This window comes from Acartia tonsa, chromosome 4 (assembly GCF_053477335.1).
Source record: "Acartia tonsa isolate MP-2025a chromosome 4, ASM5347733v1, whole genome shotgun sequence".
Lineage (NCBI taxonomy): Eukaryota > Metazoa > Arthropoda > Copepoda > Calanoida > Acartiidae > Acartia > Acartia tonsa.
Genome location: NC_137263.1, coordinates 41,439,145 through 41,453,352, shown reverse-complemented (window position 1 = coordinate 41,453,352; position 14,208 = coordinate 41,439,145). Strand labels below are relative to the sequence as shown.

General features: G+C 32.0%; 1 protein-coding gene across 2 annotated transcripts; it reads left to right on the top strand.

The window, feature by feature from the left end:
- The first annotated feature begins 252 nt into the window (after positions 1-252).
- On the top strand, positions 253-13,511 carry LOC145317236 (protein obstructor-E-like). 2 transcript variants are annotated; one of them, XM_080158220.1, is made up of 4 exons: positions 253-436; positions 8,634-9,083; positions 12,132-12,320; positions 12,896-13,511. In XM_080158220.1, the coding sequence occupies exons 1-4, from the start codon at positions 391-393 to the stop codon at positions 13,303-13,305; spliced, it is 1,095 nt and encodes a 364-aa protein (XP_080014346.1). In that variant the 5' UTR covers positions 253-390; the 3' UTR covers positions 13,306-13,511. The 2 variants fall into 2 exon arrangements, with proteins under 2 accessions (XP_080014346.1, XP_080014347.1); XM_080158221.1 differs by lacking the exon at positions 8,634-9,083 and adding an exon at positions 9,262-9,486 and having other exon boundaries at positions 265-436.
- The last annotated feature ends 697 nt before the right edge of the window (positions 13,512-14,208 follow it).

The following is a 14,208-nucleotide window of genomic DNA, read 5'->3' as shown; positions in this document are numbered from 1 at the left end:
TTTATATATTGCATGAACATCCGTATATCTATATGGCATGAGCAAAGCAAGGCGCCACATACGTCCCCATATCATACGTACATACCCACATACATACATACCACATATCATCTCCTCAACCATCTTTTCCAACAATCAGGCAGCAAGGGGGGGGGGGCTGATTAAATACCATGTCAGAAGGGGTATAAAATGGGGGGCTGTATTATGGTGTATTTACGGGGGGCTTCCGAAACCCCCCTCTCGCAAGAGCGCGTGTGTGCGCATAAACTCTTGCGTGCGTATCTATGGTGTAGATATGTGTTACAATCTTTAATCAGTTAAATCCTGCGATAAGCCTGTAAACTTGTTATTCTATCTATTATACTATTATACAGCACAAATTTTTTAACAATGTTGGGCCATTTTACGGCCGTGGTTTCTGTGCTTGTGGTCACAGGTAGGAAATTTTAATCAAATATTATAATTCTTAATCCTTTAATAATACAAAAAATAATTTGTGACAATTTCATGGTGGACTTAAAACTGTTATTTGTGTAGATAAATGTAGAGAAGGAAGTTATATTGACTTCTGTAAGTTTACTAGCTGCCTATAACCATTCAACCATTGGGTATCCTTGAACTGAGTTATATGCCTCACACACATACACACACACTCACACACACACAAACCATTTGCTTTTCAGCAACACTCCTCTTTTACATCCTCACATGCTCCATAAAGGCTCTTTTTAACCCCTTGCAAGCTCTAAAACTCCCCCCCCCCCCATAAAATGTGGATTATACCCCGCATATATCTGGATCTAAGAACATTTCCTGCTCCCCAAGTTCCTTTAGGGCACAAAGTGTAATGCTCTTTCTTGGAATTGAATGTTATGGTTGAAATTATGGCAATGGCAAGTCTACACCAGGCTAACATGCACAAAAATCGGCCCCTAATAAAAATTTAAGCAATTTTTAATTGTCTACAAAATTTTATGTTTGTACTATTCAACATAATTAAATCCAAAGTTTTATTGCTCTATGTTTCTTGAATAAAAATATGAGTAGCATCCAAAAAAAATTTTTTTCTTATTTTTTTGACAGAACTTAAAGTATCTTAGAACCTTAGCTAGTTTCTTATCGGCCTTTTCTTTACCCATCCTAGCACCCTGTAAGTAAATATTTCCGCAAAGCAAATTCTTGTTTACGATTTTGACATTTCCTATTCAGATCCAAATTTTAATCTTCGCAGTTTCCTTTCTTTCCTCTGGGGTGATAAATTGAGTGAGGATCACCTAACAACCCCATCCCAGCAGGGGAGGGGTTAAATTTATCCTAACCCCCCTCTGCATGAATCTATGTGACAGCCAACCTCGAGTCACCACGGGGGGCTACAAGGGGGCTGTTCCTGGGGGCGAGGATGATCTGTCACAAAGGGTGTTGTTGTAAAATAGTTAAAAAAATTTTACAAAACGTTTCTGATCCTGTATTGTTGATTAATTATACACAAACTGTCCATTCTTAGAATTAAATTAATTTATAATGTTGGGTTATTAATTCTGTCTCGCCAGCTGCCTAATTTTAGAAAAGTCTGCGGCAGCGAATGATAGAAAAAAAAGAGCAGTGTGAAAACTGAAAACTACAACAGATTGCTGGAAAATTATAAACAAACAGCTTGACTGATAAATGCTAAATAGGTTCTAGGCCCTGTTATAGGTCTCACATATTTACTTTTTAAGGGCCTTATGAAAAATTCAATATTTGCAAATTTTATGGCTATTTTTAATTATTGGTTGTTTGCTATGATTTTTGAGTACTCTTTGTGTGTATTTGTATGGTTGACATGAACACCAGGGAGGCAGAGGATATTGATTCTTTTTTATATATTTTTTTCCCTCAATTCTTTAAGTGAGAAATTTGGCATTTTTAGCTTAAAGAAAGGATAATTATTTATCATTGAATATTCCTAATGTTCCACTTAACTTCTAAGGTATAATTATGCATTTATCTTCCATTTCCCTATCCCTTTGTCCTTGCAAGAAGCCATACTGAGAAGAGGTTACCTCCCAATACAAGATTACATGTCATACAGATGGATATATGGGCACACACACACACACACACACATAAATACATATTACACACAATAGGAAGCCAAAATCAAATCATCTTTATAATGTTCACATTTTGAGTTCATTTGCAAATTATTATGGTAAATGTAAAATTTTATTTCACATTAGATTCTAAAAAAATTCGTATTTTTAAATTTTAAAACCCCCCCTTGAAATTTTTAAGCTTATTAATCCCGGTGCAGGGAAGCTATAATCCTGATGAACCTTACTGTAAAACATTAGTATGAAATAAGGATAGCAGTTATTTATTTTGTTGCAAATTCTAATTTGGTTGGTGTAAGGGTAGGAAGGTACATGAGACCCATTTTTAAGAAATGTATCTTTACATTTTATAGTTGTTTAAAATAGAATTTTGTAAACAAGCTTTTTTTCGCCAAAGAAAAGACAATTATGATTGAAATCAATAATTGTTTATTAAAGTTTTTTTTGTTATTCAAATAAGTCTTATGAATTAGAAATCAAAATTGATAATGTTCTATAATACCAAAAGTAATCATATTACAAATGAAAAAAGATACTATTTCATTTTCATAATTACTTTCCCTTTTGTAACTGTCAATCAATGATAAATCTACCAAAAAAGTGGAGAGGGAGGGAATTTTTTTATGGGGGCGGAGAGGGTTTTTACATGTTTACATAAAAAACAAGAAAAAAAACAAATAATTAGTATGAATACAAGGACAAAATTATCCACTACAAGGATATAGCATAAAAGTTTTTAAAATAAAAAAAAATTCAGTTTTTGGATTTTTTTTGTCAGGGAGGGATAATTTATCTAAAGAAAAACTAGGTTGCTCCCAACTTTTTTGTCATTTTTATGATTGAGGTGATATTTTTTCTTCTCTCTACATGTTACAGAATTACTTTTTAATGTAATCATTGTAATCAAAATAAAAGATGATTTTAAAAAGAATGTTAAAGATGACTGGCCGAAATGTTGGAGGCATGATAGTTTTTGAATATCTAGATCAGAAAAAATTCTGAAATGATAAAAGGAAAGTTGTAGGAAAGCTTTGCTACTTATAAAGCTAAAAGACAGAAATGTTTTTAGCTTATTACGGGGAATAAGTATTTATCAGATTGGGGGATTTAAATGGATACGGGGGGGGGGGGGGGGTGGATGTAAATGATATGGTATATATCGTAACCATTGTATTTCTGGCAGATGTTTCACTTGTTACCAAAACATGTCTTATTAGTTGCGCAGCTTTTCAATAATTCAGTATATGCAATTTTGCCTTTTTGTTTAAATTTTATATCATAGATAATTAAATTTTTAAACTGCAACAGTTATGGCTTTAACAAAATTTGAATTGGTTGAATTGTGGATTCATAACATAGCTGCTTTTGGTTGTAATGGTTCTTGTTTTTTATTCTTCATACTCGTACATTTTATATTTAAATTTTATATGTGAAATAATATATTTCAATTTTTACCATTTTCATTCTGGAAGGGATTTTACACCCAAAGAAAAACTACTTTGTCGCCTACATATGGGTCAGTCAAAAATAATCATGATTTTGGAAACTATATAGTTTTTTTTCTGCACATTTTTTCAGTAAACCAATAAGTTTCATACAACTAGAGTATTTTTAAAAATAATAACATTATATTTGACTGGCAAAAACGTTGAAAGTAACAATTGTATGACTTTTGATAAAAGGAAAACGTTTTTATTTTTAGAAAATGATAAAATAACATATATTGCAAATACACAAGGACAATTATGCTATTAGCATTTATATTTATTTATAGATTTAGATAGACAAATTATTTTATTGTAGCAAGTTCTCTTTCATTATGTCTGGAACCATCTTCAGCATAAACAAAAAAGTTATATTTTGGCCTACAAATTCCTTAGTGATAGAGTAGCTTCACATAAAAAATACATATTGTGATGTAATTATAATTAAAATTTTCTAACTGGATTTATTATTATGACCAACCATACGTAATTACGTAATAAAACCTGCCACCGCGGCCATTACACATTACGAAATGATAATTTTTCAAAGCAATGCTTAATGATTCGAATCGCGGACAACTTTTTACTTGTCATGCCAATCTTTTCATCATCGTGTTCACGTGAGTCTTGCTTCGTCATAATTATTTAAACTTATAGATATTGGATGCAGGGTTATTAGCATGGAAAAGAAAAAAAACAACCATCTCAAATCATCCAAAATCCAATATTGTGGAGTAAATGTTCCAACCATTCGATCTTACTGTTTAATAACTTTTGTTGATTTTTAAAAATATTTTCCTTTGCCTGACTTGATAAGCAGGGCACCAGAAAAGTCCGCAATTTCCAAGAAATTCAAAATGTATCTTTTATACCCCCCCCCCCTCCCCAAAAATTAGAATATGCCTTATTCAAGTAATCAATGCTTATTAATTTTAAATTGAGTTTATGCCATATAAACTCCATTTATTCCAAAGTAATAGAGGGGTCAACTTGCGTTATGTATTCAAATTAATAGGATATTTGCGAATAATCATTAGATAAGTTTTTGCATCATAAATATACCGTAATTTCTGTACTTGCGAAATTTATTACAATATTACAAAAGTGGGAGGGGGAAGGAGGGGAGTAATTTACGTGTACAGAAGAATGGAAATTTTTTATTTAATGAAATATAATCTGCAGAGAACTAGTTTTTTACATAAATTTTAATTGTATATTTTTAAGTAATAAAAGCTGCAGAAATGTAGACAGACCAACTTTTCTCAATTTTAATTGTTATTGGCTTCTACCCTGGCCTCTTCAGTCTTTGCAAGTAAAGAAAAAGGGCGAAATCCCCATGTAACAACGGCAATTAAAAAGGCAAGGGTTGTGAATTGTGATTTTTTTTTTAATGTTTTAAATCATTTTCAAAATAGCCTTAAAATCTGTCTAGGGACAATACATAGCTTCTCCTAAAAGAATACATATGTTTGTATTATATATCTTAAGTATTGACAATCCTACAAACATCCTGTTACATTATATTAGGATCATTTGCAGTATCACAGGAACAACATAAACTATTATAATTAGAAGTTGGATTATCAGTAATCTTTTAAAAAGCTGAAAAGTTTTTTCGGTGCTTCTAGTAATCCTCACTATGCTCATATACAGTAATAATATTACCACGGATCAAACTAGTAAAATTATTCGAAATTCTTACTTTTTCTACTGATTTAGATTTATTTTTATTTTTGAAAGTTTTTTATAATACTTTAAATGACTATTTAATCCCCGAAAATTTAAACATATTATTCAAATAAAATCTTTGGTTCAAAAAAGGGAAAAACAGAAAGGTTTTGTATAAGTATGTGATGGAGTATACTCGAGATTTTATTTTAAAACATTTATATATAAATAAGATAACAATATTTTAGCAAAAAGTTTAGGAATAAAAGATATTTTTCTAGATGTTGAAAATTGGCGCACAGTGCAATTTGGGATTTGTTTCATAGTTGTATGTGTATTTAAACATAATATTTAAAGGGAAAATTGAGAATGAGAGGGAGGAGATTATTTTTTTCATCAAGATAAAACATTTACATTTACATGTGTTATGTAGATTCATTATGGTATTACCATTTAGGAATTAAAGATGAAAAATATATCATATTTTTATTATATGAATATGAATAAATTGTCTCCTGTATGATGATAATATTTATTTAAAATAAAAGCTTTGTTTTGATTAGAAAAACCTAAATAATACTTATTTTAGTAATTCCAAATTCCATATATTGTCACAAATTATTTGTTAAAATCCTTAAAAGTTATAAATCTATATTTTTTTTATAATCTAAACTTTCTTAAAAATAAGATTTATGCTTTTAAGGAATTATTTTGTGTTATTAAAATTTTGACAAATTTTTACGAAAATATCTTTATTTTATTTATTTATTTTAGAATGTGTTCAATGGTAGAAAAATATGCTCTTGGTGAAAATAATTTATTTTAAATAATGATTATATTTTTCATATTTTCAATTATTGAACACGCTCTTTTACATAATTTTCATAATTTTGTGCCAGGTTTTTTTTCTTTCTGGCATTTCATCCTACACCTTCACAGCTGTTCTTCTTTTCCTCTATCTATTCTTCTTATCATTTCTATCTATTTTTATAGTCTTCTCCTTTTCTTTTCTTTCCTTTCTATATATTTTCCATATCTTGTTAGACCTGTAAAATTAAACCACTATATAGTAAGTTGATGTAATAATTTAGTATTTAAGACAGTCAAGTTTAAATTTTGCAGGTTTAATGAGATTTTATTGATCTTTTGTTTTTTTTTCTCTATAAAAACAAAAGTTTATATTTCAAAGATACAAGATTTTGAAAACGTTTGTAGTTGTTTATAGTTTATTGTTTATTATTATTCGATCTGTATTCCCTTATATTATGAGCTCTATAGTTTTCTAAGAATAAAAATTTGCCTTATAAAAAGTAAAATTATTTTCCCAGATTTATCTCCAATCTTGTTTTGCACTTAAAATTTGGTTTATGGGTTACCCTATGACATTTAGGCAATAATCCAAGCAGGGAAGCAGCTGGGAGCATAAAACCAAACTTTTAATCTACTTATCTACTATCCTGATTTTCGTCCTTAAAAGGAAATTTACTTAATACGAAGGAAAATTATGCAGTTATTTGCTAGCTGCTTTTAGAAAAAAATCTGTAACTTTTTAAAATTAAACTAGCTCACTTAATAACGGATTCGTTTGACCTTAATTTGGGTGTCTTTCTTACACATTTCCTATTCTTTAAATGATAATCAAACTTAAGTTAAAGAGATTATTATGATGTAACAATAGGATTGCATTAAAAGTCTGAGTAGGAGATTTTGGTTTATTGCAACCAACTGTTTACAATGGAAATTCCCTATGACATTTAAATAATGAGCTATGGGCTAAGCAAGGATAGTAATGTTTTTTATAAGGGTCAGGTTAATCAATATGAAATAGTCAAACATTTTTAGCATATAAAGCTTTATTTTTGAAAACTCTGGTATCTTTTATTTTGATAGCAACTTTTTAAAAGGGAAATAAAAAGATTTTTATTTTGTTTTACTTTAATATACACTAAAAGTTTCCTCTATCTAGCCCAAATTTGTTAAATGACCAGATATTTTTTATAGCTGTTAGGCAATAATAGCCAGACAAGATTCCTGCCAAATAAAGGGAGGCTTGTTATTTTGCAACTGGACAAAGTGTCTCAAAATCAGCCATGTGACGTCATAAAAAGAGGATAAGTGAGAAAGAAGACACTAAAAAAGAGATGGACAATCCCTCATGTTTATGACGTCACATGGCTGATTTTTGAGACACTTTGTCCAGTTACGTTATTTTCAAATATTTTTATAATTCATAAGCATAAATCTTATCAATTAAATGATCTAATCATACTATTCCTATTGTTTTCATATTTTCATTAACATTTTTTCAAATTTTTGATTATCTTGTTTGGCAAGGTTAGGTTAGGTTTGATTCAAGATAGCCCACAGCGGACATAATCCATATTGGAATTTTATATTCAATGTGAACGATACTGATTCAAATATCAAAAAATAAATTTCCCTTGTTTATTATGTTTCATTTTTGAGCATTTATTTTCATAAAAAAAGCTATTGACCAAGAGTGTCCTCTCTTGTAATAAAAAATGTACTAATAGAAAGGGAAAGTGTAGATGCATTATTTGATTACTCTCAGAGAAAGTTTTAGTCCGCCTGTTTAACAATTAGATTTATGGTGCTAATCAAAAATAAAAAGGTTTTAAATCCTAAAATGTCAAATTTATAATGTTTAAACATTGTTAAAGGTACATATTCAAGAAGTAGATTTATTTATTATTACAGCATATTTATTTTATTTTTCAGGGCCTCCATTTAAAAACAGCAATATTCATTAAAAGTTTAGGGAAAGGACTAATGGGTTTATTTTCTTAGTTTTGATGAGTTTAGGGTTATATAGTCTTTAATAAATTTGCTATAATCTTTAAAATTAAAAGAAATTTTGTTAACTTCTGACACGGATATAGTCTGATGGCCTCAAGTCAAACTTACATAAGCTGGAATTACCACTTAATATATTACAGCTGGGCAGCTGAAAATTTTATTTTCACATTCACATTAGCGTTAATAGGGTTATAGCAGTTCAAATTGAACAGAAAGTTTATTTTTTTGAAGATTGAATTGTGAGGAGTATTTTTAAAATAATTAATTTAAATGTATTGTTCAGCTGCCCAACTCAATTACACAATATGTATATGTTCTGAAATGGAAATTCCAGATTACCAATATATTATATGTACGTTAATGTCCATAAAATTTTTACATAATACATCCTTGGGGTGATATTTTTTCAAACGTTTTATTACTGCCATTGTTTCTTTTTATCTTGTATCCTATGAATTTGCTATAATTTTCTTCTTCTAACTATCTATCAATATTCTCATCTTCCTATCAATTCCTTTCCATGAATGTCGTAGTTACAAATCTTTGACAAAATATTTTTACTTTACTACAGTGACAGCACAAGACTATGCTTTGGACAATAGCAGAAGGCGTGTTGGCGGCGTTGACGAAGACCTATACGATTATGATTATCAGTATGTCAACGCTCTGCCACCACTGCAGCCTGAGCCGCTGGCCCCACAGCAGGTACAGCCACAGCCTGCCGCACCCCCAAGGAAGAGAATTGTAGGCCCTCCTGTGCAGAAAAGCCAGTATTCCGGCAATAGCTTTAACCGTGGGCCACCTCCCCAAGGTTTAGTTGGCAAGGAGGCTTGCCAGAACCGCAATGCAAAGAACGCCGCCCACGAGTCGGCCTGTGACTTGTACTATGACTGCTACGAGGGCCAGGGATTCTTGCAGTCCTGTCCCAACGGACTTGTTTACAATTCCAATGGCAGGTTCGGCCTTATTGACAGCTGTGACTATCCTCACAATGTGGACTGTTCTGGCAGACCTGAAAGAAGTAAGTAAATAGTTTTAAACCATTTTAACCACTCGACTTTGCATGCTTTGACACATTTAACTAGACATTTTAGACCAGGACGATTAAGAAGTCGGTGTATAGATGGATTGCTGAAGGAAGAAAATACCTGGATTGCCTTTTAAATCCAGAATATAATATTTTTTATTTCTTTTAACAGCAAGGGCACAAGAGCAAATATTACAAGATGACCCGTGCCTGGCAAAATCCAAGATTGTTGGCGATGTCCAGTATTGTGACAGATACTGGGAGTGTGAGTTTGGACAGCCGGAGCTGTACGACTGTCCCAACGGGTTGGTCTGGATCGGTAGAAATCAGGGTATCGCAGATGGGTGCGACTATCCCTGGAGACATCCTAATATTTGTAAAGATAAAGATTTAGCCAGTGAGTATTTTATATGTTGATATAACAAAAACCATGATTTTAAAATCTAAATGTTTAATTTATATCGTACGAGAACGGTCAGGGGATATTGCAACTGAAACCTCTTTCCTTCAAAAATATTTTAAGTAAAAATTATGGATAATAAACATTTTTACAAAGAATTGAATCATCTTTATCCCTGCTTTTAAAATGAAATTTTCATTAATCTTGTGAGTAATATTTCAACATAGTATGTGCTTGAATTAAGCTTTAAAACGTTTTAAACAAATTTTAGGCACTTAGTAATAATGCTTTTATATGTAAAGTAATTTAAAAGAATGAAGTTCAAATTACAATACTTTTTAATGTGCATTTTTGCATACATTTAAAACACTAAAAAACTGTCAATGTTTTTGCAAACAGTAATATACACAAGTCCATTATCCTAAATGTGATTTTAAAATGTGCGCGGAATATCTAAAGAACTGCAGCACATTCCTAACAAATCATGGCAATTTCTTAACAATCACCTAGTGGAGCAAACAAACCCCCCACTTGAAAAAAAGGAGAATAAAAAGTCTATTGAAACAAAAGTATCATATAAGTGGTTTAACCTGGGATGGGTTATGTTAGGTTGAGTTTAGGAATGCACACCAGTGCTAAGATTAGCCGCAGTGGCTAGGCATAAAGAAAACGGGATATTATGGACAAAACTCTGAAAAATATTCTTTCTAAAACCTCCTTAGATCTTTCCAAAGCAGACTCTGTCTTTCAAACCGATCCCTTTCTTTCAAAACACATTAGCCGGATAATCGGGGAGGGTGGGGGAAGTATGTTCCACAAGATACTTTGTGGGAAAGCACCCAAATCACTTACTCAATTATTTGCCATTAAAATATTCGCATTGGCAAAAATAATGGCGGAGGGTTTTGTGTGCAGTTGGTAGCTTCTTTAATGCATATACAATACATTCTCGTAGAGCAGATATCGTTTTTCAAAAAAAAATATGAAGACTGTTTCCCTCAAAGTCCCTAGCCGAGCACAGAACCCCCCCCCCCCCTTATTTTGAAATAAACTATAAATAAAGGTGGGAGAGAAGGTTGGAGGGTTATTTTTTTCTGTGTTTGTAAAAATATAAGCGGTTAAATTTTTGTACAATCAATTTTTTCCCCAATTTATTAAGGCTACCATGGTAGAATTACATATCAATTTACATCAAAGAGATTTAAAGACACATAAAAAGGACCTTTAGAAAGAGAGAGGGAGGGAGAGAAAAGGGAAAAAGAGACAATGAAAAAGAAAAGTTAGTGCATAACCGAACTGATTTTTTTTACACAATATCCATTATGTTGGTATGCCATTTTCTCATCCCGGCCACAATTTTATTATTCTATTATTCTTACCCTTATTTTAAGGGTTTAAAGTGATTTAAAGGCTCCTAGAACCATATTACTGGCAAATTGTGTCAACAAGTAATATGATTTGAAACATATAGGAAGAAAATTGGATGCAGAATATACGTGGATATTATGACAGTGGAAAAATTCAGTTTAGGTTTCTAACATGAACATCATTTATTTGCCAGTTCGTTCTTTCAGTAGGAGGGAAATATATGGAACAAAGGGAGTGGATGGGGTGTATCGTTATTGTAGCCAGCTAAGAGTTTCACTTTATCAGAGTACGTGATAATCTGGTGTAAGATCTGTAGGGGGGGGGGGGGGTGGGTATGAAAGGACCAACTCAATTGTCAATGATAATGTTAACTGTAATAATATTATTATATTATTATCATTTGAAAACATGCATTGCAAACTTATTGCTTCATTCACTTTCACGGAACATTGCACCAACTCTCTCTCTCTCTTTTTATCTATCTCCCTCTCTTTCTTTCTCCCTCTCTCTCGCTCTTTTTCTCCAAGAACCACAATAGTTAACTTGTGGTCAAAAAATTGCCTAATTCAGAGAAAATTTCTTTTTTTACATAATTTTTACTTTTGATGCAAAATTTGGAATTTGGCAAAACTGTGAATTAATTAATATTGATATCACTTTAATCATAAGATTTTTTATTTGAGTCAATTACATAATCTTATTTGATATAATACGTATATTTGATTAAGAACCTTATTTTTAATATTAATATCCTGTAAAATGATAACTCATATATTTAGATATTATTTAAAACATTGAATATGATAGTATTTTATTATTTTCATAGGTGAAATGGAAATACAGTCCTAGAGTAAAATAAGACATCTTATGTGGGTTCTAAATCTTTTTTTTTACAGTTATATCAACAACAAATATAGCCAAGGCTATAGTAAGAACAACTGTTATTTTTAACTATATTACGGCTCTGGAACCCAATTAGATTTGACAGAACTGTTTCATTTCAGAAAAATCTAAATTTTTTATTAGATTTATATCGATTTTCTAACTTAATTCTTAATTAACTTAATTCTGATATAATGATAATGTTTATTCTTAATTATATTTATACCAATGGAGTTAGAAAGCAATAGCGCTTATATCACTCCAAAACCCCCCATCACCCCTGAAAAATCTTTTTTCACACATAAGAATTGGGTGAAAATTATCCTTCTTTTTTCCTTAACTTAGAAAATATACCAATATTACAGAGTACTAATCTTAAAATACCTATTTAGATCCTCCCCAGAGCACCGAGCACTGTGACTGGTTGTACGGAATTTTCGGTCACGAGACTAGCTGCACCAGGTACTGGACGTGCTGGAACGGAACAGCCACTGAACAGTTCTGTATTGGTGGCCTGCTGTACAACGAGGAGACCCACGCATGTGACTGGCCACAGAATGTTGCTGGTTGCCAGAAACATCGTAAGTATTTTTTTAAAATATCTAAGCAGTAAGAATTTTATTTAAGGCAAGTCTAATATGTTTTTGGGCTGTTTTATTGGAAGAAAAAACTTTTGTCAACAAAGTCAACTATTTTAGGTTTTATTTCCACAAATTTTGAAAGAGCACAATTAAAAGAGAAATTGACAAAGTCAATAAAATCTAATGCTTAGCTTTTCTCAGACAAAATCTCTCAAGACCAATTTTAAAAACTTTCACTTTCTTTTAAAAATGAAAATGATGCCATGTCATTGTGTAAAATTTCTTTATCATGTGCCATAAAACTAAGTTAGATAATTTGAGAGAAAGTTTTTGGTAGCGGCGCCTCAGCATCTCAACTGTGAAATACAATAAATATATTTTAGTGAAAGTGTAATTTTTTACTTTTTGTTTATTGCTTTATTGTTCTAATTGCCTAAATAGTTTTTTTTACGATTCTAAAGAAGCTTATTTTACCTCTCATTATTACAAAATATAAGTTAGAAATACAATACAACAACTAACGTTTTATTTTTCCTAAGATTTTTTGGCAAACTCAATATTATTTTTTATTTCAGCCCTGTGCAAGGATGACGCCAACGGTAACGTGCCTCTCGGCAAATCCTGCAACAGATACTGGGCTTGCCAGGGCGGATACCCTCGTCTACAGAGGTGTCCCGCCATGCTGGTCTTCGACAAAAACAGGAAGCGTTGTGTAACTCCACCCACCGAGGACTGTGAGGTGCCCACCACCAACGCCCCGCCCCCAGAGGATCAATTCGACGACTTGTCAGGATCAGGACAAAGATCTCCAAATCCTAGACGTGGAGGTGGAGGCGGTGGCGGTAGCAGCAACCCCCGTCGTGGCGGCAACACTGGTCTGAGAGGCGGCGGCCAAGGACAGCCCATTTCTTTGGATGGACCCCCATTACCTGATAACCTGCCCTTCAATATTCCTGCGGGGGCCTCACCTCTCAATCAAAAATGATCTTTCTCTCCTATTATGTTTTTTAATTGGATTGTTTAAATTATCCTGTTGATTTTTATTTAATTTATTTTTTTTCTCTCTCTCTCACACAAAAATTCATTAGGGGTACATGTGATGAAATTTATTTTGTCCTATGTCCCTCAAATGTCTTATCCATCTCGTTATAATTGTATACAAATAAATACACTCTGATACTGTAAAACAAATCTTTTATACTTCTGTTTTAAGGAGGATTCATATACATCTATATATACATATATATGTGTTAATAAAGAACATTTACTAGTAAATGACTCAGTAGTGTTGCATAAAACACAGGTAATCCCTAAGGTTGCCAAGAAAGGAAAATAAAAATGGAAATAAAACTGACATAAATAGATCCGACGATGATATTTCAAGTGAATTGCAACCCTTTTTTCAATATTAATAAGGCGCCTGCCCTCCTAGCCGCAAAGCTTATTACTAAATCAATGCTTCTCCTGTAGCATCTAGGTATCTCAATTCACAGTAGAAAGAAAAATAAATAGCCTTGAGTATGAAAACACTTTAATTTAGATTAAAATGGCCTAAAACTATCCCAGTAGCTATATATTGTAAAGCATCTTTTAAATTAAGAACTCAGTCGTTTGAGAGTTTAGCAAGATTTAAACAGAAAAAAAGAACTTACTACTTTATACATTTACTAGCGGCTACGCCCCTAGAGGCCTCTAGTGGCACTTTAAATGTTTTTGTTTGTTAAAGTTAATTTTTTATGTACGATACCACCTTATTTGACGTTGAAGTCTCCCCTAAATTTGAAAAAATTTCGATTTGTTTGTCATTTCTCTTGGGAGGGTGGCGGTACCCTCCCCCCAAATAGTTATAAACCTTCCCGGGACTTATGAGAAGCTACCCTGTTAAGGA

What these genes read in the sequence shown, in the direction of transcription:
- LOC145317236 (XM_080158220.1), top strand. Translation starts at nt 391, where the DNA reads ATGTTGGGCCATTTTACGGCCGTGGTTTCTGTGCTTGTGGTCACAG. An exon ending in TTCTGTGCTTGTGGTCACAG is followed by an intron (nt 437 to 8,633) that starts GTAGGAAATTTT and finishes ACTTTACTACAG; the next exon opens with TGACAGCACAAGACTATGCT. An exon ending in TTCTGGCAGACCTGAAAGAA is followed by an intron (nt 9,084 to 12,131) that starts GTAAGTAAATAG and finishes ATACCTATTTAG; the next exon opens with ATCCTCCCCAGAGCACCGAG.